We start from the raw sequence: 23,247 nt of genomic DNA on the forward strand, positions 1-23,247 counted from the left end.
CAGCCGGCAGTCACACTTAAGTCAATATGTATCCAAGCCGAGCCTCGTTCATGTGGTCTGGTGGCAGATTTATTGAGAGTGAAGCAAACCAGGACGTTTCCATGACTGAATAATCAACTAGACATATGAAGAAAACCTTTAGATAAACCTCGAGGCGCTTGGGTTTGTTATCTCCAGTAAAAGAGTCTTACTGTGAATCAGTTAATGTACGAATTGGATGTACTTTTGAAAGACACAACCAATTGTTGGTGGTGACACGTCGTTGGACTATGCAGTTAGTAAATCTGTCTCACAGTCAAATCTGGTTGGTTAAATGACATGGAAGAGTCGTCTCTTGCCAAAAGTAAGACGGTCCGAGCTCCAAAGATATGGAATTGCAGAGTTCAGCCACCAGTTCAAGTCTGCGCATGCGACTGACGATCCCCAACATTCAAAACCGGTCCATGAGCCGACCCACTTCCTGCCAGGCACGCAAAAATGTCTGCTATCTGCGTCCTCACCTCCCTCTGCCAACAGGCGTAGACTAACGGGTTGATGAGCGAGTTGGACATGCCCAGTAGCCACAGGTGGTTCTCCAAAACCGTGATGAGCCGGCAGCTCGTACACAGCAGCTGTACAATGCTCACCACGAAGAAGGGGCACCACAGGGTCAGGAAGCAGCCCACCAGCAGGGCCACGGTCCTCAGGGCCTTGACGTGGCTCCAGTACCGGCTCCTCGCTTGGGGCCACTGGTGGTGGGCGGCGGCGGCGGTCCGAGATCCCGCCTGGCTGATCTGGAAAATCTGCCGATGGTGGCCGCAGGCAATCTTGAGGATGTCCATGTAAATGTAGACAAACACGGAGAGGACGGGGAAGAAGCAGACGCTGAACAGGACGATGATGCCCGTCGGGTAGATGACGGAGAAGAAGGCACACAGGCCACCGTAGCCGTCTGTCTGCAGCTGGCGGACCATCACTGAGGATGTGAAGGGAGGATTAGAGGTTAGGACGTTGAATTATTATACAGGAAGTCAACCCCCCAAAAAATGGACAACAATATGTTCTATGCAGCCCCACTAGTCTTAATACGGCATTCCGGTGTTATTGGAATGAGTTAAGCAGCAAAATCCAGCTGTTTTTATCAACATCAGAAGGCGGACATTTTGCCATTTGCTGTCAAGTGAAAATGACATCCCAGTTGCTCAGGTCTCAAGTAACAACCAATCACAGCTCAGCTTCAGAAAACAGGTGAGCTGTGATTGGTTGTTGCCTGAGCAACTGTGATGTCATCATCAGAGTTCACCTGTTTTCTGAAGCTGACCTGTGATTGGTTGTTACCTGAGACCTGAGCAACTGTGATAACTTCTGTCGACAGCAAGTGGCAAATTGGCCGCCCGCTGAGATGGATAAAAACGACTGCATTTTGTTTCATAACTCATGTTCCACAAATGGAATATTAATCAGAATGTCATGTTTAGACTAGTGAGGTCACATACAATATATTATTGTCAAGAAATGTTTAAAGCAACACTAAGGAACTTTCAGTTTATGTTGATAATTGCGCCGCTGTATGGACAAAAGTTATGCCTGAAGGAAGACCACATTTCCCATGAGGACAAGCTCATTGCGTCATTTTTTTCGTGCGACGATATTCAAATTATTTTCAGTTTTTGTAACGAATAGGGGAAGGGTGAAGTGACGTATGCCATAAAGCAGTCAACACATTTGTAGTTTTATGTGTGGCAGTGTTCCTACCATACTCCTCAAAGTTGCTTAATGCCAGTAAAAATGATACAGGCCCTCAAGGTATCATTCAACTATTGTTAAGTCAATGTTTCACCGGAAGAGTTATGACAATATTTTATTAAGGTTGAAAAGTTCCTTAGTGCTACTTTAAGGTTGACTTACCCTTTAAATAAACACCCACATTGGTAATCTATATAACATAAAAGATGAAATCTGATTGGACAAAAAAAAAAATCTACCATCCAGCAGTGCAGCTAAAATAAATTAGATGAAATTAAGATAATTCAAAATATCAAATAATAGTCTTAGGTACTGCGTAAATCTAAGGTTCTGCAAATCTAAACATACTGACTGATTTAACTCTGTGATTTTACCTGGTAAGAATCCCACAATGACCGAACAAGCCCAAAGAGCCACCAGTGACCCGACTGCTGTCCCCATTCCAGAGAACCTGGAGTACCTCAGGGGCACCTTGATGGCAGCGTAGCGGTCCAGCGAGATCAGAAACATGGACAAAATGGAAGCCGTGCAGGGCGACATCACGAAAGCCATCCGCATCAAACAGCGGTTCTTTCCCGGAGCAGGAGACGTCAAGTTCCCGCCACCTTGACGGTAGTGGTGGTCCGTTGAGGTGACGTTGGTCTCAAAGTCCTCCGTAGCCAGACCGGTGATGGCCAAGCCCACCAGGGTGTCGGCCAGGGCCAGGTTGAGAACGAAGCACCAGCTCTGGCTGCACCTCTTGGCCAGGAGGCGCAGGAGGGCGACGGCCACCAGGAGGTTGGTGCCCACGATGAGGCAGGAGGCCACGCTCAAGATGAAACCCGTCACCCGCGGCCTCAGCTCGGCAGGAGTCATGCTCGCTCTTGTCCTCTCGTAATCTCGACGCTGCCAGCTTTAGCAACGCGTGCACTCCTGCCGCCATCCGCCAGCCAGCACCTTAATTAAATGGAGCTTTTTCCAACATCCTCGCGTCCCTCTGATTCAGTCTGGTTGAGTCGCTTTAAAAAAAAAAAAAAACAGCAGCTTGAGTTAAAGTACAACCTGCCAGACCTACTTTACTCCCGCCCGCCCTCGGGAGAGACATTTGCCATTACGGGACATTTTCCACTCTGCTTCACACACACAAACAGATATGGCTAATGATGTTTTTTTCACCGCCTCGCGTGAAAGACCGAACGTTAAAGGATTTCCATGATAAAATGTGATTTAGCAACAACAAAAAAAGGAATTAAAGTCATGATTTAATATGTTTTTATGCTTCTATGTTAATTTTATCTATCCTTAGAGCACAGTATTTTATTATTTTTTATTAAAAATGACACCCTTATTTTGGCGGGATTGTCTGACTGAAACATTCTGCATGTTTTTTGTTTGTTTGTTGTTTTTTAAAGATTTTACAAATAAGTACTTTTTTTTTTAGATAGGACATTATTTATTTTGCTATCGGCATTTAGGCATACAATATACTGTAGCAATGGGCTCGTTGCACAAATCCACTACTTCCTGAACTCAGCACCACTCCTTCATTTCCTGTCTTTCATGATTGGACAAACTGATTAATCCAGGTGTGTCTGGCCATTGTCGTCGTGGTTACTGAGGTCAGGCATACCTGGATTAATCAGTTTGTCCAATCATGAAAGACAGGAAATGAAGGAGTTGTGCTGAGTTCAGGAAGTAGTGGATTTGTGCAAAGAGCCCATACTCATGAGGCTATAGATTTGTATTCTTCTTTGTGTATATATTACAATGTACAGCGTATATTTTACTGCTCCCTGGTGGCCAAGTCGGGCACAACAGAAGGAGCAGCACAATATCTATTGCGAATTTGCGATAAAGCGTGAAATCACAATACAAAAATGTTCAATTGTTAAACTTATACTTTATTATGTCATTACTGTATGTTATACCCATCCATTTTCTTAACTGCATATTGTTACTTTTTTTAATTGAAAAAATCACAAACAAAATTGTTGGTGGTTTTTGAGTGCACCACTGTATTTTTTTTTACTTTTTGAGCATACATTTGATTTAATATTTGATTGGATAAACTGAAACAAGGCTAATGCTAATCAATTCCAAACAAAAGACTATAACAGAAGCTGTTAACATACAGTATGCTTTTAAAAAAATCATGAATTGACTTTTGACTGCCTCATTGGTGGTGTCATTTCGTTTATCAGCTTTACATGACTTGGACTCAAGGCGTCACATCAACCTGAGAACTTTTTATCAACCTGTCACTCCCCTCCTCCCCGTCCCCAAAACACATAAATAGCCCCTGCCACATTTGACACAATGCATCAATGTTATCCAAGCGCCGCTGGACCTTTCAGGACCTTTTGAAATGTGCCCGCCTCAGCAGTTTATCGTGGGCCGTGGGCACGAGGTTAGGGTTCCACTTTGGGTTCTGTTTACACCCTGGGACAACGCCTACTTGCTGACATCCCTTTTTTTTAAAGCAAGAGGATCTTTTCCTGAGGAGGAACCGGTAAGCAGAGTGTTGTAGTGTGCTGTTTGTTAGGGTGCGACGTTCAATCTGCGATGGTTGTTTTACATTTCTTTATAAATAAAATTGAATTGAGTATAAAATAATATTAAAACACTGTAATAGGCCTATATATAAGAAATATGTATCAATAAAAATGGATAAATATATGAAAACAATTAAAATACATAAATTAATTTGTAAGTTACACTGAAAATATATATATATATTATTAAACTTCAAAGTAAAATTACTCATCCTTTTGACAGTCAAATAATTGAGATGGAACAGGAAGTGATATTGATTACTTACTGATGGATTTAATGAGTATTTCCTTCGTATTAAAAGTTTGCTCTGATAATAAGACCAAAATAAAGTAAAACTACTCATCCTTCGATTTCAACGTATAATGAAGAAGAAGCAGGAAGTTGTTTTTCTACTATTACTGTTGTACTATAGTAATAATACTGCCGAGCCTAATTGGTTTCAGAGATGTTGCTGGAACTGTCTGTTAATTATCAAAATATAAAAAAAGATTCATAAAAAAACATAATTTGAATATTTAAATTAATAATTCAATAGCTAAAAAGAGAAAGAAAAACTAATGAATAAAAGTAAAATAAAGTAAAACTACTCACCTATAGAATATTAGCATATTGGCATCGGCTTAGCATGACGCGTAAATGAGTGCTGGGCATCAGTGCATCAGTTTCCGCTTGTGTTTCAGACTAAAGATGTCAGTGAAAAGCCCACTGCTGGCTGTGCTGGTGTACTGGGTGCAGCGTGCGGCCAAGCTCTTTTGCCGTCAGCACAAACAAAACAGCGGAACCTCGGCTGGACCAAGGTGAGACTTGGTCGCTTTATTAGGTATACCCCCACTCCACCCCCGCTTACTCGCAGTTCGGCACCCACAAACTCACATATTCGCTGACCCCCCCCCCCCCCCAAAAAAAAATGTTTTCTTAATTTACTTATTTTTATTCTTAATGAGTTCAAATTGACATTTTGAAACAGTGCTTGCCTTTAAGATGCTCACATTTTCTTTCCCACCAAATATCTCCCATGTGTACTCTGTCACCATAGCAACCTGATGTCGCTGTTCCAGCAGCTTTCCAAGAGGTTCACACACCTGCTGCGCAACTTTCTGTGAATCCCGACTCGGAATGAGTGACGACAGCAGACAATGTGGAAAGATGATGATCATAGTCCACTATAGGAAAAGTGCTTTTTCCTGCTGCTCTGGGATTCTTTTGCCATGTTGTTTTTAACTCAATAAAACACCCTCGCTGTTTTCTTGTAACTATTGTCATTATTTGAATTACATTAAGCAAAGACGGTCAAATATTTGGTTTGTATGTTTTTCAGCTTTATTTAAACATCTCTTCGTCTAGATTTAAAGGAGAAATAAAGTGAACCCACATAAAGCATGAAACTTACCACAACATAATGTGGAACTTGCCACATTCACGTTAGAATGTGAAACTTCAAACATCAAAACGTTAAAAAAAAATACATTATCACGTTAAACACACTTATCGCAATAAAATGTGAAAAGTATTACGTTATAAGTGAAACTTACTTCTTTAAAAGAAAATTATCACGTTTTAACGTGATATTGACCTTGCGCTTACTGGTGTGGCAGGAATGTCGCTGGAGCTTTTATTTTGAAACTTGTGTGTAACCACCACGTCACACAGCACTCGCACTCCTTTCTATCACCTTGTACAATAGCCTCAATAGTTTTTATTCTGTGAATTAACAACGAATGACACAATTTCACTTAGATATTCTCATGACCTTGCACCGGACGTCGTTTTAGTTTGAAAGTGTAACCCGGAAATCCAGGCCTTGTCGCTTCCGTTCCACTTGACATTAGCTTAATTGTACACTAGCCGAGAGTGTACGGCGAACAAGTTTTTTGTTTTTCGCTCCGTTGGAGTAAACCCTGCGTGTGTCTTGAGTAATGGAAAAGCGAGAGAAGTAGCAGTTTGTGGATTTTATCCACTTCCTCCAGGTGGGTAAAACAAATGTATTTGTATCGGCGAGTGTTTGGAAGAGATCCAACAGGCTAGTAATCCCTAGAAAGTGCTAGCCGACAAAAGCTAACTCACTACGACGGCGTTCCATGTGAATTCTTCTAATTATGCAGTAAAATGCCAACCAAATGAAAGAAATCTTAACGTTAAACATTAATACGTATTCGGCGGGTTTGTTGTCAGATGTGACTTCATAAAGAACTCCCGTGTTCCATTCGACGCTCGTTCGGTTAAGGTTCGCCTCCTCCAATAGAATCGCGGAAACATTTGATTGACATGGTTGATAGCCAATAGTAGCGACGAGCCAGTGTGACGACGTGTCGCGTCTATTGTCGGTCGCATGTGAGTATATTATGGACAGATTTAATATTTACTTGTATTCATTAAACAATTAGAATAAAACAAACTAATTTGTGTTATTTTACACTGTTATTCGATAAGGTTCGTACTCCTCCAATAGAATCGTGTCTTCGTTTGATTGACATTGCTGACAGCCAATAGCAGCAATGCGGCCGCCGTGACAACTCCCGGCGTCAGTTTCCGGCCGCAGTGTACTTTCGGCTGCTGATGCTGACGAGGGAGCCCCTGCCGATCTCGGTAGCATCATGTTTTTTGCCGTGCTTGTTCGCCTGCTGTCACAGCGCTGCTGCGTGGACCTGTGCCTGGGCGGCTTGCTGTTGTTCCTGGCCGGGTTGCATCAGGCAGAAGCAGCTGCAGCCGCAGCCGCAGTTGCTGGAGCCCCCACGGCAGAGATGGCCAACCTGAACTGGAAGCCGTTCATCTACGGCGGGATGGCCTCGATCGTCGCAGAATTCGGTAGGTGACAAGGCAATTGGCTTTTATATGGAATAAAATGAATTTTAGATGTTACACCTGTCCAATGCAAAAGCGGTGTAATTAGTTAAAAAAAATTGTCATGAATTGAATTTAATCTTGTAAGGCAGGTTTTAAATTAACAATAAATATATTAAATTCAATTCATGCTTCTTTTGTGTTGTAGGCCAAATTGGTTCATTTCAAAGTTTAAATACACAAGAACGTTACTTGTAAAATGGACAACATAAAATATATATTGAATTATTCTGGTAAATATGTTCACCCAACAGTGGATCAAAATGTTTCTTTTTAGATCGTATATTGTCATCTATTTTTTTCAAATTGCTAATATTATTATTTTTCTTATGTTTGACATTTGAATTTGCTCGTAAACTGATGCCTCAACATATTCTCAAATCAACTTTCCTCATTAAAATGAGTTGAAATGCTACTATTGTGTTCCAGCCTCACCCACAACCCTCCATAATTTGGGGGGGAATTTGTTTTCAATAAGAAAAATAGCATTCTGTAATATTGTACTCGATTGTAAAGAGTTCAAAAGTTTGTGCTACTTTTTGTTGTTGTTGTTGTTGTTGCTTTGATTCATTGGACATTGTGCTGCTTTAGCTAATGAATGTGCCAAGGGAGTTTTGTTGTTGTTGTTTTAAATATAGTTAAACATGCAGTTGGTCATATTGACTCATTAGCATGTCTAGTGTACCAAAGAAATGTAACGAGGGTTACAAACACATCTGCAGTGCCATCGCACATACCATACACACTGATCGTCACCTCATTACAATTCATCATATTGTATTTCTATTCTTAGGCACGTTCCCCATCGACCTGACAAAGACGCGGCTCCAGGTGCAGGGTCAGTGCCAGTACACGGAAGTGCGCTACAGAGGCATGTTCCACGCCTTGTTCAGGATCGGCAAGGAGGAGGGCATCCGGGCGCTCTACTCGGGGTAAAGAACTTTGATCTCTCTAAGCTAAGCAGAGCTGCAATGTCAAATTGTTCATTGCGCTTTGGGCTAGAAGAAGCAGTTCCTCATAGAAGTATTTGGAATTGGCCCCACAGTAGAGGAGCAAGGAGAGCAGTGTCTTACTTGCATGAGACAAAACCGCCCCTTCAAAACAGGCTAATTCCAGCAAGCTTTGTAGAACAGCCTGGAATGTCAACTGTACGGGCATGTTATAAAAATACCTGGAAGATCTTTGAAATTGTGAAAAAACAAAAAAAAAGTCTGATCTCTCCTTGTTGCAGGATCTCGCCTGCACTCTTGAGACAAGCGTCTTACGGCACCATCAAGATCGGAACGTATAACTCCCTGAAGAGGCTTTTTGTCAGTCACCCAGAAGGTGATTAACACTATACAGTACTTAAAAAAAAAAAAAAAAATATATATATATATATATATATATATATATATATATATATATACACGTTTGTTTGTTTGTTTCACAGACGAGACCATGGTCATCAACGTCTTCTGCGGAGTGGTCTCGGGTGTCCTGTCGTCCTCCCTGGCCAATCCCACGGACGTCCTAAAGGTCAAGATCCCAAGTGGACAAAAATAACACCTGCACCTCGTATGCATATTTTGTATATATATTTAATGGAAAATTGAAAAAAAATGTTTGATTTGTAGATTCGAATGCAGGCGCAGGGCAGTCTGCTGCAAGGCAGCATGATGTCCAACTTCATCAACATCTACCAGACGGAGGGCACCAAAGGCCTGTGGCGAGTGAGTAAGCGAGCACCAATTAGAAAGCCGTTGAAACAATTTTCCAAGTTAAAGTTACGTCTTTGTGTTCCTCAGGGCGTCATTCCCACGGCGCAGCGGGCCGCCATCGTCGTCGGCGTTGAACTTCCCGTCTACGACATCACAAAGAAGCACCTCCTCCGATCCGGCGCCATGGGCGACACCATTTTGACGCACTTCATGTAAGACTGTTTGATAGTCTCAGTACTTCTGCTTGAAGTTTATCTCACTACACTTTTTGTGTGCGTGTGTGTGTGCAGTTCAAGTTTCGCATGCGGCCTGGCGGGGGCGCTGGCCTCCAACCCCGTAGACGTAGTGCGTACGCGCATGATGAACCAGCGGGTGCTGTCGGGGGCTCCCATGTACAAAGGCACGCTGGATGGCGTGATGCAGACGTGGAGAAACGAGGGCTTCTTTGCGCTCTATAAAGGATTCTGGCCCAACTGGCTGCGGCTGGGGCCTTGGAACATTATCGTATCCTTTGCATTGTTTGCATTTGAGGGTGTTGTGTGCATTCACTCAGATAAGTACATGTTATATATTTTTTGCAATTTCGGTGAAAGGTGTCTTTATTACAAGTCAATCCCCCACCGTCTCCATCTATCTTTATTTAGAACTATGCGTTGTGTTGTGGAATTTTCAGCAGTTAGGCAAGATGAATGAAACATAATATACACAAGTCTTAACAGAGCAGTCTACAAGATAGTGGTCTGTGAGAGAGTGCGCAGTAAGAATCATGGGAAGATTCTTTTTGCTGCCTGGTTCGGGTTTTTTGGGGGAGAAACTGAGGGTAAGCTAGAGAGGAAAGCAAGCAGTCTGTTCCGAGCAGGCTTATCAGTCAAGGTCACTTCGATATTGCTTCATGTACAAGAAGTGAAAAGCCCATTGTTAGGGAAAATACAGGTGTCCTCAATACAGTATAAACTTATGTTAAAATATGCTAAATAATTATTTTACATAACAGTTGTCAAGAATGTGCCTTCATAAACACAATGTGTAATATTGGTGGGGTTTCTAGGCATGTACTGTATATTACTATCTTGTGAACCAAAATATAAAGTAAATTTTAGGGCTGGGTTTAAAAAAATCTAATAATTGTTATTGAATCAATTTTCTTTTTGTAAAACCATGAATCGATTATTTAAATATATATATTTTTTCCCATAAATTCGTAAGAAAATAGGATTTTAAAGGTTTTCTTGAAATTTACTGTTCACGTGAATTTAAAAGTATTTTGTCACATTTATGAAAGACCTGACCTATTGCACTTTAAGACAATTCAGAATATTTTTAGTTCATATTTACAATTTTGATTTAGAATTATGAAAATATTTTTATCTCATTCTTGCTGATGTCAATGTTTGTGCAACACTTTATAGCACGTGTTACTTTCATCAATGAACTAAATCATTTGACCAGTTACTGCCTCCGCAAAATTTACTTTATTATAAAATTTTATATTTGTGGAATTTGTATCATGTCCACGACATTTAAGAAAAATTGGTGTTCCATAATTAATCGATATCAGATTGAACTGATGTGAATTGAATCATATCGGGAAAAATCAAATCGAAACAGAACTCGAATTGATTGAGGAAATTAGAATCAATACCCAGCCATAGTTAATAAAAAAAAAAAGATATTACTTAAAAAAAAAAAAAAGTACTACCTCTTTCAACAAATTTTCATAGAGGATGTGCTGAAGGGAGAATTGAGTGCATTTTGGTGCTGGTATGGGAGGTTAGTGTTTTTTTTTGTTTTTTTTTTAAACAACGTATAAAATAGCAGCTTTTCCCGCTTATTTTCCTTCACCTGCCTCTCAGTTCTTCATCACCTTCGAACAGCTGAAGAAGTTCCAGTTGTAAGCGCTGAGTGTGAGTCGGGGCAGCGCTGATCTGTCGGACTGTGTCGGCCATTCAGCCTATTGAGGAGGAGGAGAAGAAGGAGAAGAAGAAAGAGGAGCAGCAGCATTTTGAGGGTTGAGGCACCAGTCCATACTCACACTCCTTTACCAGCAAGTCAACCACAGCATCAGCCAACTTCCCAACACCTCATGTAATTTTTTGCTCTTTATTTATGGGTGACTGATTCTGTTTTCACCACAGTCGTTAGCACTGAGACCAGGCAGCTATTTTTAGCAGGGGTTTAGCAGCAGGGAAGGGGAGGGGGAGAGTGTTAGAACCTGGTTACCACTGCACACCAGGTGAGTTTAAACCTCATCTCTTTTTTTCATTTTTTTTTTTTTTCAAAAATGTTACATGCATCTGCGAGTCTTGAAATGCATTCTAAAGGGACGTCGTCCTTCAGTTACAAGAACTTGACGGTAAGGTGCCATACTTTAATTTATGTTTGTTGGCCAGAGATTCTAGAAGTGGAAAAAAGTCCAACATGAGCGTCAAGCTCAGCCAAAGTTTTGTTGTGACACTGATAGAAACACAGCAAATGCATGAATTGTGTGCTTTAAGGTTTTTGCGGGCCATGATTAGAAAGGAGGGCCAAATGTGCCAAACGTAGTTTTAATCAGTATTGCCTATTCCCAATATGTCTGTGATTCTTCCACTGTTTTTGCATCCCTGTTGCTGACAACGTCTGCATTTTTGCCTGTTTTACTGCCACTTCTCTTCTTTCCCACCTCTCACGTTGTAATTCTCGTAGCTGGTCTTAGAATGTCATCAGCAGGTTGCAACAGAGACTGGAAGAGTCACAGAAAAGTGTAGATGTGAGTGTCCTTGGCTTGCGTAATTAAATTGGCCAACCACGTGACGTCTTAATGAGTGTACCGCGTTTGTTAAAGGATGCGGTTTGTCAGACTTTGTTTCACACAAACAGACCTAATTTAGTTTAATTTTATAAGTTTAGTTTGTGACATTAAATGGGAAGTCAACCCCCCAAATTTTTTTGACAATATTATGTTCTTTGCAGCCCCACTGGTCTAACTATCTGGTTAATATTGCGTTAGTGGAATATGAGTTAAGCAGCAAAATCCAGCCGTTTTTATCCATTTCAGGAGCGGCCATTTTGCCACTTGCTGTCGACTGAAGATGACATCACAGTTGCTCAGGTCTCAGATAACAACCAATCACAGATCGGGTTAAAAAAACAGGTGAGCTGTGATTGGTTGTTGCCTGAGCCCTGAGCAACATTGATGTCATCTTCAGTCGGCAGCAAGTGGCAAAATGGCCGCCCCCTGAGATGGATAAAAACGCCTGGATTTTGCTGCTTAACTTGTATTCCATAAATGTGAGGTCAGGTCACATATAACATATTTTTGTCAAGAAATGTTTAAGGTTGACTTACACTTTAACACATAATAAAACTTCAAAAACTCAGATACATTCAAGACCATTTATGTTGGAGTTTTCCAACGATTGCAATGTTAAACTGAGAAGAAGTCCCAACATGGCATGAGATGAGAGACTACTTGTTTTTTTGTCCAATAAAAAGCATGTAAAACGCTTACTCTTCAACCACAAAAACAGAGTAGAAAAAAATCCCTACTAAAATAAGGCAACATTTTTTATTTTAGTGGAAGCTTGAAGTTTTCCACATGGGAAATAATGAAAATAATCCGAAACAAGTTTAAAACTAGGCAACCTCAGATTGAAGTTAAATAAGAAAACAGTTAGAAAAAGTTCTGGGTTGTGAAATTTAATCTGCTTGACTTGTTAATAAGTGTATTATGAATGTAGTTTCTGACACCCCGGCTCAAATTGACCCAGGGATGTTTTTGCTGTTTTTGAGATATGTAAACTTGAGCACACCACAATCCAGATGTGGATTTTAGGACACTTGTATGGTACCAAAAAAAAAAAAATAATCCTCACTTTTGACTGAATAATTTCAGTTTTTGTTACCCAACCAAGCCTTGTGTAGTTGTGCGTGTTTGTCACAGAGTGCAGTTTCTTATTTAATGATTATTGTTTGTGGCACGAGTGGGTTGACTCTTGCATTTTGTTGTCAAATACACTTAAATTGACGCTGCTTTCATTCCCGCTCGGCTTCATACAGTCGTTCTATACATTGAACGCTCACATGTTAGGGAGCAGTTAGTTTTCTCAATCAGGCACGTCACTTTAGCGCCAGTCATTCATTCCCTTAGTTACATCATGCAAAGAAAAAAATGGATCAATTATTGGCCTCTTCTTTTTTCTTTTTTTTTTACCATTTTTGATTGTTACTATTTAAAGCACCTTTTGCCTTTTGTTGTATTGAATAAAATAACTGAAATATACGATAATAGGTCATTGAAATGTTTTTATGAAGGTCACACTAAATTTAAGAATTTATCTGCTCAGTTATTTGTTGGTGTTGTTGGTTTTATTTTTGTGCTTGTCTAAATGTAGGGGTTTTATGGTGGAGGTTTTGATTGTGGGATTTTTATTTTATTTATTTTGTCAAAGAATAGCTTCAATCCATGTACACTCCAAATAATAAAAAATAATGAATCCAATCTTTTTTTCCTCCCCTTTGTTGATGAATCAGACGATACGGTAATGTGTATTTAAAAATCACACACATAGTTTTGCCTTAGCTTAATGCTTATGAACAATGCAAAACGCCATAGGCAGGCTAACTGCAATGTCCTTAACTTGTGATTGTCACCGTGTGCATCCATATGTCTGTCTCTCTTATACTACAGCAAAAAAGGAGCTTGAGAATTGCTTACAGTTTTTTATTTAAAAAAAAAACTATTAAATTGTTATTGATATATGTTTACAATGTCGGAAATATTAAAACAAGTTTAATCCTGGTTGTTTGTTGTGAAAATAGTAGTCCAATGACTGCAACTGAAACGTAATAATTCCCCCAAAATTCAAAATGATACCTGAACGTTTTTTTAAATAAAAGCGTTTTTATTTATAAAAAAATATATATACATTTTGGGATAAATGGAAATAGTAAAATGGAAGTATGGGCAGAACATTCCTGCTATTGAACCAATCAGATGGTTTGCTCCGCCCATGCCAATTAAGTCAAGTGTCTACAGGTGTTAGCTGCTCCACAACAGACTTGCGACTGCAGTCAAATTAAGTTTAGAACAAGAAGGCTGACTTCTCTGTGGAGCTCCAACAGCAAATATGTTTGCTTGAGCTGTGCAAATTCTCTATCTTCTTAACTTTTACTTTTTTTGTTGTAGGGGCAGCCTACGTATTATTTTTTTTTATCGCGTCACCATGTTTTAGCAGAGAAACAGTCTTCTCCTATCAGGTGTTTTTGATTTCAAGCGACGCTATGAAGGAGGAAATCGCCGCCGCCGTATTCTTCGTGGGCCGCCTGGTCAAGCGTTACGGATGTCTGGACAACTACAGCCGTGAACGCTTCGCCGCCGCGCTCACGTCGGCCTTGTTTGAGAGCTACAAGAACCACTGGCACCCCTATGTGCCCACCAAGGGGCAGGCCTATAGGTATGCTTCCTAGGGATGGCAGAAATGGAACATTGAAACGATCAAATCATTTGGAACAATTGATTTAGGAAAAATAATCGATCTTTTGGAACGTTCGAAACATCTCCCCACAGTGACATCTAGTGGCCAATAGTAAAATATTACATTCAAACAGTAAAGCCGTTGCCAGCTCCCCAGTAAGGAAATAACTATTGGCTGTGTGTCATCACGTATTTTACACAACTGGCAATCGGCATATACTATAATTGTAATGGACGCCATAAGAGACAAATAATATCATAGGAAATAAAAACTGAATAGCCCCCACCCTGTCAAAATAAGTATAGAAGTACAAATAAGGTTTTTTGTTGGAGTTTGTTTTAAGTTTTGCCTTTGAAATAGCTCATTTCTTCAACATGACTTTTATGCTTTGATGAGACCTATGTACTATCACATTTAATCTAACTTGTAAATTTCAAAGGCTTTATTTATTTTGCGACAGGGCGTCTTAAGTTTCAAAATCATAACTCCAGGACCGGGAATTGAACCGGGATCGGCTTAAATTTCAAAATCATAACTCCAGGACCGGGAATTGAACCGAGGTCGGCTACATAATGCATTATTCTCAGTCCATTATTCGGGTGAGTTACAACTACTGTGCTCGAAAGATTATTTTATCACGTGGAGTGATTAGTCAGCAGCCAGGGCAGATTATTGTACATACGAAGTATACTTAGTTTGCGTTTATACAGTAGTGCAATGGTAGGATTTTAATTTTATAAAAAGTTACATTCACTTGCTGAAGCATAATGGCACGCGAAAGGCAACTGTCACGTGACATCGAGATTCTGAGGCAGATTTAGAAACGCGATTGAAAACCAAAACAGTTTCGATTTTGCCATCACTAATGCTTCCATGCTAAGTTTTGGCCTTGTAAATTCTATATACTTAGACTTTGTAAAAGTCGCTGTAAAAAAAATTAAAAAAATTGGAGTTTTTATTTTTATTTTATTTATTTATTTTTGCAGATGCCTGCGAATGAACCGGATGCAACTTAAGGATCCAGTGCTTCAGAAGGCATGTGAGAGAAGTGGCGTGCGCTACGAAGACCTGGGCTTGCCTCAGGAGCTCACGGTGTGGGTCGACCCCGGCGAAGTGGCCTGCAGGTTGGTGGACATTTTGTGTGTATATAACAAGCCGGAAGTTTCTCTCAATATCTAAACAGCTGCTTGAATTTAATCAGTTGAGTGTTTTTTTTTTTTTTTTTTTTTTTTTAACAGTTAATTGTTAACTTTGACATCTGCGGCAGGTACGGCGAACACGGCGCCCCCTTCTCCATCTCTGTGCTGGACGGCAGCCAACGCTCCGACGGCCAGTTCTCTCGTCGAGTCCACGATGCCGTGGAGCGCGCCGGCCTGGACGTGCCCTCTGAGAGTTCTTCAGATGAGGAAGACGACGACAACAACAACGACGCCGGCGTCGCCGGCAGCACCAGCCCGCCTCTCGGTGCCGAGCCCAAAACCATCCCAACTGTTAACAACCCCAATAGCGTCTACCGGGTAAGTCGGCACGGGTAAAGACTGGAAGTAGTTTCCCCCCCATCCTTTTAACTGAGTAGAAGTACAGACTGGGCATACTTTTTTTTTTTTTTTCTCCCTTCCAGTTCCCATATGCTTTAAACACTTGGACTTGACCTTCTGGGCTCTATGCTGACCCTTTGTGCCCACCGTGATTCCTGTTTTAAAGCATTTTAGCCGATTCCAATGTAATGAAACTCAAACTATTTTTATTCCTTATTTTACTGGATTGAATCAATTACCTGAAAAAAATCTGATTTAGAATAGTACGAAGCAATAGTAAAGTATTTGTACTTTATTTTCCACCATTGTAAGTCTGGAAAAAGTCACGAAATATGAATTTTTAATATTTTTTTTCTTCTTTTCCCCTTTCCTCCTTCATGGTCATTCTTTCCCCTCAGTTCAGCGAGTTTGCTCCCGGCGCCCCCCAGACATGGCTCACCCACCCCAAGAAGAAGCCATTCAGCGGGGACGCCTTCCTGCCTTTCGCCCCCATTGCTCCTCTCTCACCACAGCGGCTGCCGGCCTCCAAAGGTTTCAATTCCTACCGGGCCATGTTCACCTTCGCCGGGCCTCGCGTCGATAAGTACCACTGGGTCAGCAAGTCCCGCTCCTAGAATCTCCTGGATCCCTAGAGAAGAAAAGAAATCAGAAAGTCTCAGGGCTGATTGTCTGTCTTTAAAGGATAAGTTTCTCACTATTTGTGCATGATTTAAAATGAGGGTTTTTTGTGTTACTTTTAAATTTTTTGACACACTCAAGTGCTTTTAAATAATTCTAACTGTAAATGTGCTTTTAAAATCCAGTAACTGTGAATAAAGTAAATTGTGTACTGTAGGTGAAAAGAAATAAACACTTTCATTTCAGCTCGTTTCAAAGTGTTAGCTGAACCCACCCCTCACATTTTTAGGTTTTGATTAACATGCCGGCATTGTATTTAATGTCATGTTTGCACTTTATGATCATGGATCACTAAGACACTTATCCTAGAACAATTTTCCTAGGGTGAAATAATTGCAGTGTTTCACGTGATATGTGGTGTAAAAATTGTACTTAAAATGGGAAAGAAAAAAAGGATAACGTTGGGCATTAAGTGGATATTACTGCTTGTTCATAAGGAGAGTCTCTTCCAGAATAAATTGTTAGTGACATGTACTATTAAATGTTTCTCCCCTCTACTCCAATAAAATTTGTGTCATGTACAAATGTTTCCAGTGCAATTTGTGATTAAAAAAAAAAATCCAGTCTCTCATATTATCCAAGCTGTGGTGTGCCTTGGATTTATGGTACACTTTGCATTGCTTTAAAAAAAGAAAAATGGTTTTCCCACTATTTCCGGACTTGTGACACGTCTACATTAGGATTTTGAAGCTACTAGTAGCGTCTAAGAAATTACTAGTGTAACATCACATGCCGAACAGTAGCACAATTTAATAGTAATTAATAGGTTGTTTGATATCCTCGACATCCATCTTTTAATACAATCTTTATCCTCACTAGCAAGGCATCTTTGGTATACTAGCACGGTCCTCGAGTACCCCTTTCCAGCCTGTTTTCCATGTCTCCAACAGCCAACACAGTTGTTTCAAACGATCAGCTAATCAGCAAGCTCTGCATGATGCCCGATAACGATCCTCAGCTGTGTTGGCTGGGGAGACATGGAAAACAGGCTGGATAGGGGTATTCGAGGACCGGAGCTGAGAACCAGTGTGCTAGCAGAACTTACAAGTTACAAGTGAACTGGAACCAAACGCTCAAACTGCTTTCCACAGGTCGAAGCAAGCATACAGGAAGCATTTTCGGTCGACGTGTGGACGTCACAGTCCCACGGCCGCTGTCGGGCCAATGACACGACCGTATTATTGGCGCGCACCACCCGTGCGCCCAATCAGGAAGCTCGTTGTTGGAACGTTGTGCGGCGCTGGGTCACATCCGGTCGTATATAAACCGCCACGAGTTAGCGGCGAATTTGGAGTGTCCATTTTGAGTTGAGATCCGGCGTCTCCCTCTTATCCCCCTTCTTCGAGTAAGACACGTTTGCTTCTTTTTGACTATTTAAGCGCGGGTTTGTATTCTTGGGGTAAATTAGGCGTCCGTATGGGAATATTTACGTTACGGTCTACCAAACCGTTTGAACTTTATTGTGCAACAACAGCATTTTCCGGAGCGCTAAGACGACGCTATCGGTGAGCTAGGTAGCTAACAGTAGCGCTTTACATAGGGACTCCTTTACTTACGGCGAATGAATGGTTATCGCGCAATCCAGATGGAATTTCTACCTAAATGTATGTTTGAAGCGCTTTTGTTGTGCTCTAATTTAATTCCCGTGCGTGCTATTTGTTTACTTTCGCTTTCGGGTGGTCGAATGCCAACCGGGGCCTTGCTCGGTTCGCCGTCCGCGGATCGTTAGCATCCAGCTAGCTGTCTTATTGTTATCAAACATTAGCCGACGTCGCTAGGTGTAAAGCGCCGCCGTCTAAAGTATCTTTATTAATAACTGTGTTCATTCTTAAATATACTGTGATTTTTTTTTTTAGTACTACAACTGCAAATGGGGAAATTGCGTATGTTTTGGTCTGGTTGAAAAGCGTGCGTTTTTTGAATGGGAAGGACACCAACCCCCCACCCACCCCTGTTGCTCATTCAAGTCTTGAATGGCTCAAGCTACTTTGAAGGCATTCTAAATCATGTGAAATGCTAGCAACGCTAGAGAATTATTATGATTATTCTTATTATTTTAATATCTCAAAACTAGTGAGGTGGATCTTTTACAGTTACCGGAAATTCAGTTTTTGCCGCGAGAACTGCAAATACAAATTCTGCGCCGGTAAATGTGCACCGGGTTGTTGCCAGTGGTTAGAGCCGTTGTCCCGAAACTGTTGGGTCACAGGTTCGAATTCCGATATGTATTGGTTTCATTTAACTCCAATTTATTGCAGCCAGTCAATAGTTGCAAACGAGCCATTTTGTTTCAAGTGTTTATTGAAGAATTGAAATGTTGAAGTAGAAGACACGATTACTGCATTTAAAAATGAAAACTTAAACATCACGGCATCACGCTAAAACAACCCATTCCAGGCCAACTTAATGTTATCACGGTAAAATGGCCCTTCATGCCTGGCCAATAATACTGTGTATTGCTCTGTTGAGTAACCAATCAGAGCTGTTTGCAACAAAATAATGCTGGGAGAATTGCCGGTTACGACAAAATAACCACTGTCAATAAATTCTAACTAATTGGAAACCTGAGATGCCACTCAGGTTTCAAAACATCTTTGTTGGAGACTGTGAGAAGCGGAAGATTTTGCTCATGGCACCATAGCTCGAATGTTCATAATCTCCCTAAAGAATTATGGTTCTGCACAGATTAATCATACTATCTCATATCAGGCTTGGTTAACAATCCATCGTCACGATGGCCGACGCTGACATGCTGCTCATGGAGACATCGGAGCAAAACGGCAACGAGGGCGACGAGAACGACGCAGCTGCTGATGCAGAGTTGATGGCTGACGACGACGACCAGGCTGACGGCGGCAAGATCGACGCCAGCAAGAGCGAAGAGGATGCTGGGTGAGTGCCGCTTCATCGGCGTGCCGGGGATGAGCAGGAAGCTAAAGCAGTGGCAGTGTAACAGTCAACCACTTGTTTATCATGGGAGGTGCATTCCAAACTTCAATTTTTGCCACTCGACGCGGAGGGCTGGAGTCCTGCAGGTTTTGCATGTTTCCACATCTGGTTCCAATCAACAGGACTGTTATCAGATTTATGCAGAGTTTGCCGATGAGCTGATCTTATATCAGCTGTGTTAGAGAAGGGAACATCCAAAACCTGCAGGACTTCGGCCCCCGAGGACCGGATGTGCCCTCCACTGGACTAGAAGGTAGTGAAATCAGTAAAATACACCGTGCTGAACACAACTAAAATGACACTTGTATTGCTTTTTTTATTTAATTAACCTTTATTCAAAATGCTTTGTTTCTGTATGTGTAATTTAAAAGTAGTCAATTGAGCTACACAAACAAGATCTGGTATGCGCCTGAAAAAAAAAAATCCTTAAAGATTAGGAGGGAATTCGTTTTTGTTGCATATTATAATTTTGTGTTTTACTGTTGAGTTGCGAAGTTCATAAACGCAACACTTTGCGTGTTTGCGACTCACGACTGGAAAGAGCGAGACCTCTTTGAAGTAGGGGTTTGATGTCAACGCGTTCGGCGGCATACAATAATTTTTTTTGTTGTTGTTGTGGTTATTAAACGCAAGTCCACTGGTTAAAGGCTCCATAATAGACCTTACTGATATATGTTGGTGTAACAGACATCATCGCGGTACACGCTATTACTAGCTTCCGGACATGACTGTGAAGATAATGATCGCTATGACAGAAATGCTATTAGGATGAAAGGGAGGTTCGCCCCGTATTAAGTATTTTGGGTGCAACGCGCCTGAAGTTACAGATTGTTTTGCTCACACGGGTTAGACATACATAATCCTTTTGTTTCCATCATGGATGGCATCCAGGCCCGGGAGAAGTGCAAGACGAGGCCGTTTTCAATGGGGAAAAAACAGCGCAAAATAAATAAATACATAAACAACTCGTCGACTATTAATATTCATTGTCGCCGTTGTCGTGACTTGTCGACTAACCTTGGCAGCCCTACAGTTGAGCGACCGTTGTCAAAATTTGGGCATCAATTCATAATTTTTTTTGCCCTCCCATCTCTTCTCCAGCAAAATGTTCGTGGGCGGCCTGAGCTGGGAGACGAACAAGAAGGACCTCAAGGACTACTTCAGCAAGTTCGGCGAGGTGTCGGACTGCACCATCAAAATCGACACGGCCAGCGGACGCTCCCGGGGCTTCGGCTTCGTGCTCTTCAAAGAAGCCGCCAGCGTGGACAAGGTGGTTCGCCGTAGAACCGCAACGAGTCGTCGTCCCCGCCCGCCTCGACTGACTGTACGCGCTTTGCAGGTGTTGCAGCAGAGCCAGCACAAACTGGACGGACGCCAGATCGACCCCAAGCGGGCCCTCGCCATGAAGAAGGAGCCCGTTAAGAAGATCTTCGTCGGCGGTTTGAACCCGGAAGCCACCGAGGAGAGCATCAGGGCACACTTTGGGACATTTGGCGAGGTGAGGAGACGTGGCTAGAAAGTGAAGCGTGTCGAGTCTGTTGACGAAACGCAACGCTTTGGTCAGCAATATATGCTATTGCCAGTCATTTATTTTATTCCCCAAAATAACTTTACAATTAGTTTTTTTTTTTCATTTATGACTGAAATGCCTTCTAATTAGTAAATTAACACCTTCGCTGTTCACAATGGGTACTGCAAGCCTCTGGCCAATAGTTTTCAGACTGGATTCAGGTTAGAATTTCCCGTGGTGTGTATGTGAAGAACGGTATGTGCGGTTAAATTTTTCGTCAGCGGGTGGCAGTAGCGATTCGAAATTGAATATTCTTTCTTCAGTAGCTTTAAGTATTGTTTTTGTTTGATTTAGTATAGATGAATGTAGTATGTATTCATTCTAAAATCTGTGTTGCTGCTAAAAACATATGTAGCGGTTGTGTATTTAATTAATTTATGTATTTTTTTTTATCTGCCAATGGCTCTCTAGTCAAGTACAACCACAGCTGAAACCCATGTTTCAAAATGAAGACACAAGTTCACGCGTGTTGTTTCCCTTCAGATCGAAACCATCGAGCTTCCTCTGGACCCCAAGTCGAAGAAGAGGAGGGGGTTCATCTTCATCACATACAAAGAGGAAGCCAGCGTCAAGAATTGCTTGGAGAAGAAGTTCCACAACATCGAGGGCGGACGGGTCAGTCGTCTCGTCTAGCTGGCCTGTTTTTGTGGAGGGGGGAAAAAGAGAATGTCAACGTTGTGTGTGGTTTGTCAGTGCGAGCTGAAGATCGCCCAGCCCAAAGAGGTGTACCAGCAGCAGCAGCAACAGCAGCAGTATGGTGGAGGACGCGGCGGTGGCGGAGGAGCCGGTGGCTACGGCGGCCGAGGGGGCAGAGGACGCGGAGGAGGTCGGGGGTCATGCTTAATAAGTTCACACTTAACTTACTCTGTCATTGACAGCTATAAAAGTCAAAGATCCATTTCAAAAGTAGTCAAATGGTAATCAAGGTTAATAGTTGGCTTTGCCATATGTTTAACGGCCAGTCTACATTGGCAGGCCAGAGCCAGGGCTGGAACCAGGGCGGCTACGGCGGTGGCTACGGCAGCCAAGGCTACGCCGGTGGCTACGGCAGCCAAGGCTACGCCGGCTACGGCAGCTACGGTGGCTACAGCGGCTATGACTACCCCTCCGGTGGTTACTATGGATACCCTGGATATGACTACAGTGAGTACACCACAATCCCCTTTAACATTTCTGTGCAATTTAAACTTTATTTTAAACTAGTTTTATTGGTAATATTTAACTTTTTTTTTTTTTATGTTTTTGCTTATTATTTGTAAATGTATTTGGCACTATTGCTAAAAATATATATTTTTTATAATGTTACCTTTTTTGTGTTAATGTCACCCCTTTGTTTACAAGTAAAAAAATACTTGTAAACAAACGGTTTACTTTGTTAAAAAATGTTTTAGCTTTGCGCTAATACTTTCAACTTTGAGTAACTGTCTTATTAATTTTACGTTGCATAATTAACCAAGTCTTTTGCGTTTTCATGTGTATTTTTTGTTATGGAAATACCTTCGCATTTTGGGGGAGAATCTTGTAATGTGTACTTCATTCTACTTGTGCATTGGCAACCTGTAGGTGGGAATGTTTGGTCTGTGCTTGAATTGATTTTGGTGTTTTTGTGTGCGCTGACAGGCCAGGGCAGCGCCAGTTATGGCAAGGCTCCCAGAAGGGGCCACCAGAGCACCTACAAGCCATACTGATGCATGCAACACGTGAGGTGCGACATCCACTGTCTTCATACTTTTGAACGTGTCCAACAGAGTTACAGGGTTGTTGTTTTTTTGCTCCTCAGGATCCAGTAAAATAACACCCAACTGGACGGGCGCAACTCCTTTTATGACAGAAGACCATTTGTACAGAAACCAGAAATGTAACTTTTCCATGTTTTTTTTTTTTTATGTATGCTTTCATTTTTTAGGTTTTATTTCTCCTCCGTATTTTTTTTCTTCCAGTTTTTTTTCCTTCCCTTCCCAACATTTCCCATTGAAAGGAAGTGTAATTTTACTGTACTTTTTGGTACCTGTTTTGATTCTAATGTATTAAGGGTATTTTACATGTCAGCTGGCTTTACAGATTGGATGTGTTGGTGCTGTAAAGGAGCTTTTTTGACAAATAAAAAAGAGAAAAATTCACTAAAGATGGTGTCCTCTTCAATTCTATGAGAAAATAATACTGCTTAATGCATACATTTTATTTGACGGTTATAGATCTGACTTGATTGTGGAGACCTTTAGAGTTTTTTAGCTGTTCACAAATCACAATACATCACA

General features: G+C 41.4%; 4 protein-coding genes across 6 annotated transcripts; 3 read left to right on the forward strand and 1 right to left on the reverse strand.

Moving 5' to 3' along the window:
• Positions 1-395: 395 nt before the first annotated feature.
• gpr119 (G protein-coupled receptor 119) lies at positions 396-5,059 on the reverse strand. The gene is made up of 3 exons (XM_086057583.1): positions 4,849-5,059; positions 2,100-2,723; positions 396-955 (listed from the first exon to the last, which is right to left on the reverse strand). The coding sequence occupies exons 2-3, from the start codon at positions 2,578-2,580 to the stop codon at positions 396-398; spliced, it is 1,041 nt and encodes a 346-aa protein (XP_085913709.1). The 5' UTR covers positions 2,581-2,723; positions 4,849-5,059.
• Positions 5,060-6,050: 991 nt separating this feature from the next.
• slc25a14 (solute carrier family 25 member 14) lies at positions 6,051-11,721 on the forward strand. Of its 3 annotated transcripts, XM_086057814.1 has the most exons (9): positions 6,051-6,224; positions 6,888-7,062; positions 7,892-8,030; positions 8,330-8,424; positions 8,531-8,616; positions 8,715-8,810; positions 8,886-9,010; positions 9,089-9,302; positions 10,652-11,721. In XM_086057814.1, exons 2-9 carry the CDS (start codon positions 6,999-7,001, stop codon positions 10,691-10,693), a joined length of 861 nt encoding a protein of 286 aa, XP_085913940.1. In that variant the 5' UTR covers positions 6,051-6,224; positions 6,888-6,998; the 3' UTR covers positions 10,694-11,721. The 3 variants fall into 3 exon arrangements, with proteins under 3 accessions (XP_085913940.1, XP_085913938.1, XP_085913939.1); XM_086057813.1 differs by lacking the exon at positions 6,051-6,224 and having other exon boundaries at positions 6,474-7,062; XM_086057812.1 differs by lacking the exon at positions 6,051-6,224 and having other exon boundaries at positions 6,445-7,062; positions 8,715-9,010.
• Positions 11,722-13,821: 2,100 nt separating this feature from the next.
• On the forward strand, positions 13,822-16,952 carry btg4 (B-cell translocation gene 4). Its single transcript, XM_086098864.1, has 4 exons — positions 13,822-14,233; positions 15,241-15,378; positions 15,522-15,771; positions 16,191-16,952. The coding sequence occupies exons 1-4, from the start codon at positions 14,061-14,063 to the stop codon at positions 16,404-16,406; spliced, it is 777 nt and encodes a 258-aa protein (XP_085954990.1). The 5' UTR covers positions 13,822-14,060; the 3' UTR covers positions 16,407-16,952.
• A 758-nt stretch (positions 16,953-17,710) lies between these two features.
• On the forward strand, positions 17,711-23,114 carry LOC147160528 (heterogeneous nuclear ribonucleoprotein A/B-like). The gene is made up of 9 exons (XM_086099095.1): positions 17,711-17,815; positions 19,180-19,362; positions 20,521-20,689; positions 20,759-20,917; positions 21,473-21,604; positions 21,683-21,815; positions 21,965-22,132; positions 22,610-22,694; positions 22,770-23,114. Exons 2-8 carry the CDS (start codon positions 19,205-19,207, stop codon positions 22,675-22,677), a joined length of 987 nt encoding a protein of 328 aa, XP_085955221.1. The 5' UTR covers positions 17,711-17,815; positions 19,180-19,204; the 3' UTR covers positions 22,678-22,694; positions 22,770-23,114.
• The last annotated feature ends 133 nt before the right edge of the window (positions 23,115-23,247 follow it).

Source organism: Leptonotus elevatus, chromosome 16, assembly GCF_054856555.1.
Source record: "Leptonotus elevatus isolate MCC_2025b chromosome 16, RoL_Lele_1.0, whole genome shotgun sequence".
NCBI classification, from domain to species: domain Eukaryota; kingdom Metazoa; phylum Chordata; class Actinopteri; order Syngnathiformes; family Syngnathidae; genus Leptonotus; species Leptonotus elevatus.